Below are 5,189 nucleotides of genomic sequence, written 5' to 3'. Positions count from 1 at the left end.
AAGCAGTGGTATCAACGCAGAGTACTCTACAAGAGGCCCAGAAAGCATTTTCAGGCCACATCTCGGCCCTAAAGCGATACGCTAGAGGAACAAGGATAGCGTGATCGTTGATCCTTTTCTATCTTTTCTCTTCATGGTGCGTCCACACGAGCAATGCAATCGTGTATGTACAAAAACTGTAAGATTCTTACTGGTAAAACTTTTATATAACTATCGCTGGGTATTATTTTTTCCTCACGTATAACTTGGTGAATCTTTTAGTCAGGATGTGTAAACTGGAATTTATTGAGTAAATAAATTTGAACTATACTTTGTTGAATTTATTAAGCTTTCCTTCCTATGCACGCTCTGAGGCAGTGTATTTTAATGTGACCTTTGCTGTAAGACCGCGTGGTCGTACTCCGAAATGCGGCCAATATGGCGGGCTCGCCGCGTGGTCTTTCCGTTGCTCCTTTATTCCGCAGACTTCTCAGTGGCCGCTCGAACCCTCGATCCTCGTACCTTGGGCCTCGTTGCTCCTTTTATCCGGCTACCTTGCCTTTGGATGCTCGATCCTTCTTGGAATCCTTTTTCGCCACTGCTCCGACTTCCTTGGAGTACTCTCTTCTCCTCCACTCTGTTGCCGCCAGAAGACTCGTAGCTGCCCCTTGTGGCCTTTTATATAACTAATCCAGAGCTGTAGTTCCCTAAGTAGAATAGAGTCCTAGGATGTAATGCTAAGGAAACTGATTTTCCCCACTGATATCTTACAATACATATACAGATATACGGGAGTGGTGCACTTGGACACAGTATAATTGGACACGGTGCAAATGGACACGTTACAAATGGACACGAGATTTTGCACACGGTTCAATTGGACACGGTGCATTTGGACACAGTAATTTTGGATACAGTAGCTTTTGGACACATAAGAAAATACGCATCGTTTACTTGGACACCGCTCACTTGGACACTGTTCATTTGGACACCGTTCGTTTGGACACCGTTATTTGCCCACCGTTCGTTTGGACACCGTTCATTTGCCCACCGTTCGTTTGGACACAGTTCATTTGCCCACTGTTCGTTTGGACACCGTTCATTTGCCCACCGTTCGTTTGGACACCGTTCATTTGCCCACCGTTCGTTTGGACACCGTTCGTTTGGACACCAAAATTTGATTTAAATTATACGACGTAATCCACACCAAATTTTTGTTTTAAATGAGAAATAGGTTTGGGTTAGGTTATATCTTCCGGAAGTGGAGCCCCCCCTGCGGGGGGGCTCCACTTCCGGAAGATATAACCTAACCCAAACCTATTTCTCATTTAAAACAAAAATTTGGTGTGGATTACGTCGTATAATTTAAATCAAATTTTGGTGTCCAAACGAACGGTGTCCAAACGAACGGTGGGCAAATGAACGGTGTCCAAACGAACGGTGGGCAAATGAACGGTGTCCAAACGAACAGTGGGCAAATGAACTGTGTCCAAACGAACGGTGGGCAAATGAACGGTGTCCAAACGAACGGTGGGCAAATAACGGTGTCCAAACGAACGGTGTCCAAATGAACGGTGCGCATCTTTCTGTGTCCAAACGAACGGTGTCCAAATGAACAGTGTCCAATTGAGCGGTGTCCAAGTAAACGATGCGTATTTTCTTATGTGTCCAAAAGCTACTGTATCCAAAATTACTGTGTCCAAATGTACTGTGTCCAATTGAACCGTGTGCACAATCTCGTGTCCATTTGTAACGTGTCCATTTGCACCGTGTCCAATTGTACTGTGTCCAAGTGCACCACTCCCTTTTTGTGTAGATCTAAGGAATTATCAATTGTTTATGGTTTTGAGAATCTTAGGGGTGGTTCTTCGGGTGCATATGGTGATGGTCCGTCCTCTTCATTGGTAGGGTTTTTGTCGATTAGTCCACGTGCAAGATGAAGTAACAGATGAGTGAGGGAGCTCCAAACGGCTCCCAGTAAATGTAAACTCCATCCATAGCGGTATACAGGGTATCCTAGACCACACGTACACCCATTTTCTTTCAAAAACTAAGCATTTCAGAGAAAAACGTTTTCAACAAAAATTGTATGGTTTTGAGGGGAACATAAGATGGTATTATTGGTTTAACCTTGGATGGCATCGTTAAGGTTAAGTCAAGGACACCTCTAATTTCTTAAATGGAACCTCCTATTTTTTATTGCATATTCTTATAACTTATGTCAAAAGCTTTCCAAAACACTATAATAAAGTATTTTTTTATAAAGTACTTTTCGGGTTATAAGGCTTGAAAGTTACAATAAAGCTTGAAAGTTACAGTGACATAATATTGTGTTAAGTATTTATTTTTCAAATTCCTTACTTTTTTTTTGAAAACAATACGAATCAATTAATGTAAACAAAACACATAATTTTCTTTAAAAAACACTTGTGTAAGAGTGTAACGTGGCACAGTACGTAGCGCACTAATCTACAAAACTGGAGAACAACGATTCGGGGTGCTTGATTAACGTGAGTCCCCTTGCCTCTTACAATTCGGGGTGCTTGATTTGCGTGAGTCCCTTTGCCTCTCACGATTCGAGGTGATTGATTAACGTGAGTCCCCTTGCCTCTCACGATTCGAGGTGATTGATTAACGTGAGTCCCCTTGCCTCTCACGATTCGGGGATGAATGCAGTATGTACATGCTATGTGTTTGTGTTTGCTCAAGCGATGTGTTCAAATTAAGCACCATTTTCTGCAATGCAAACATCTACTCTATTTTGAAAGCTATTGGCTGCTTGAAGAATTTCATCAGCATCTAAAGATTGCTTCATTTATTTTACAGATCATATTGTCTCTCGTAGTCGTGCGGTCACGGTAAACCAAGTCTTTTATTCTTCACCATAAATAATAATCAAGGACAGTGATATCTGGTGATCGGGGCGGATAATTGATAGGACCGTATTTACCTATCCACCTGTTAGGAAACATAACATTTAATGCTGCACGAGCAACTCTGGATATATGTGATGGACATGCATCTTGCTGGAACCACATATCCAGGCACAATTGCAAAGGAAGATTTTCTAGTAAGATAGGAAGATCTGTCTCTAATAAGACGGAATATCTATCACCGTTTAAATTTTTGTCGAAGAAAATAGGACCTACAATTTGACTTCCAATAATGCCGCAGCAAACATTAACTTTCCAAACGTTTTGATGATCCATTTCTCTCAACCAGTAAAGATTAACTTGTGCTCAATAACGATAGTTCTAAGTATTGACAGACCCATCACTTTTAAATGTACATTTGTCAGAAAATAAAATTTTTAAATGAAAATCAGGTGGCTGCTGTCTTATCCAGTTGCAAAATGCAAATCTTTGTCGGAACCGTTATTATTCAACGCTTGGTGAACAGACATCCTATAAGGGTGAAACTTGTTTTCCCTTAAAATGAGCGAAATAGTATTACGAGTAATATTAGAATCTAGTTCTCGGCGTCTTAAAGAATCATGAGGATTCAGTTCTGCAGATGTAAGAACTTCTACTGATCTTTCATCTCTAACTGGACGGCGAATCTATCTACCTTTGTTATGTTGAGGCTGAACGACATCTTTAGTTTTGATTTGATTAGCCAAACGTGAAAAAACGTTTCGCGAATGAGAAATCTGATCAGGATACCGCTCTCGCCACAATCTTTCAGCTGCAGCAAATGTACCTTGACACTCACCTAAAATTAGCAACATATCATATGCCTCTTCATTCGAATAGGACATGGCTAAATAAACCGAAAATAATGAATATGAATTAGCCCGAATTGAACCTTTTTTGGAAAAGATTTTTTTGGAATGTTCTGTTAGAAGTACATAAATAGGAGGCTTTGCTTCCGTCAAAGCGTGCTGCAAAAGTAAAAGAGGAAGTTCTAATAGCGTTCTAATGCCTGTCGCAAGTTACATAGGATAATAATGAGATACACGGAGTGACATACACGAATGACGCCACGCGAATGACAACAATTTTTCAATAACTATTAATCACGCTATAAAAAATCGGTACTCTTCTTTCCTGATGGTATACGCTAAGTTTAAGTCTTTGTCGAAAATAATTCAATATGTACTTGGTAAATAGACATTCTGTAAGAATGAAACTTAATGCATAAATGTGAATGCCTATAGAGATTACAACACGCAATAGTTTATTCCAGGTATTTCAGACATTGTTCTTAACAAGAACACAAGAATTGCCCCCTTTGTAAATGGCATTAAAATTGTTCTCCAGTTTTGTAGATTAGTGCGCTACGTACTGTGCCACGTTACATTCTTACACAAGTGTTTTTTTTTTAAATTATGTGTTTTGTTTACATTAATTGATTCGTATTGTTTGCAAAAATAAAAAGTAAGGAATTTGAAAAATAAATACTTGACAAAATATTATGTCACAATACTGTAACTTTCAAGCCTTACAACTCAAAAAGTACTTTATGAAAAAATACTTTGTTATAATGTTTTGGAAAGCTCTCGACATAAGCTATAAGAATATGCAATAAAAAATAGGGAGTTCCATTTAAAAAAATTAATGGTGTCCTTGACTTGACCTTAACGATGCCATTCAAGATCAAACCAATGACACCATCTTATGTTCCCCTCAAAACCATACAATTTTTGTTCGAAACGTTTTTCTTTAAAATGCTTAGTTTTTGAAAGAAAAACGGGTGGTCTAGGACACTCTGTATATATAAGTATATATATATACAGGGTGATTCAAAACAACCTTCTGTCCTTACAATGTCATATACTTGACACTATTCTAAGACGATTTTTCCTTTGCCAAAATTTTTTCCGAGACTTAGTTTTTAAATTATAAGCCAAAATAGTTAACGAATTACGGGCCGCATACACGAGGCAGGCAGGAGCGGCGCAACTCACCGTCCGATGCTGGTGATTACGTGAGGCGCTCGCTGCGATCAACTGTTTGCTACATGCGATGGAGTGTATGTGTGAGAGAGAACGTATATATGTATACACACAAATACACATTCTCTCTTTCTCACTCACTGACTCTTACCTTGTATATAGAGATTCGTTGCCCTTATACGACTCAATAAGTAATATTTCCGTGTGATACAACGAGTAACAAGCAAACTTTTTTTCACTCACAAATTGTACCACTTATTGAACTTTTACGAATTAATCCACGCAGCGATAAACTAAATTTATTAAAAAAAACGAT

At 39.0% G+C, this 5,189-nt stretch overlaps 1 protein-coding gene and 1 pseudogene across 1 annotated transcript in view; one reads left to right on the top strand and one right to left on the bottom strand.

The window, feature by feature from the left end:
• Positions 1-1,919, top strand: part of LOC138940804 (uncharacterized) — a 12,933-nt gene extending 11,014 nt beyond the window's left edge. Inside the window, exon 4 of the mRNA XM_070310016.1 lies at positions 1,796-1,919. Within this exon, the coding sequence (XP_070166117.1) occupies positions 1,796-1,919 (124 nt within the window). The remainder of the gene's footprint in view (positions 1-1,795) is intronic.
• Positions 1,920-2,701: 782 nt separating this feature from the next.
• Positions 2,702-3,526, bottom strand: LOC138940803 (uncharacterized; annotated as a pseudogene).
• Between the last annotated feature and the right edge of the window lie 1,663 nt (positions 3,527-5,189).

The sequence above is a fragment of the Polyergus mexicanus genome, unplaced genomic scaffold (assembly GCF_030449975.1).
Source record: "Polyergus mexicanus isolate NDT 795.1 unplaced genomic scaffold, iyPolMexi1.0 SCAF_17, whole genome shotgun sequence".
Classification (NCBI taxonomy): domain Eukaryota; kingdom Metazoa; phylum Arthropoda; class Insecta; order Hymenoptera; family Formicidae; genus Polyergus; species Polyergus mexicanus.
Note: the sequence above shows the minus strand (reverse complement) of the source record. Positions and strands in the feature narration are given on the sequence as shown.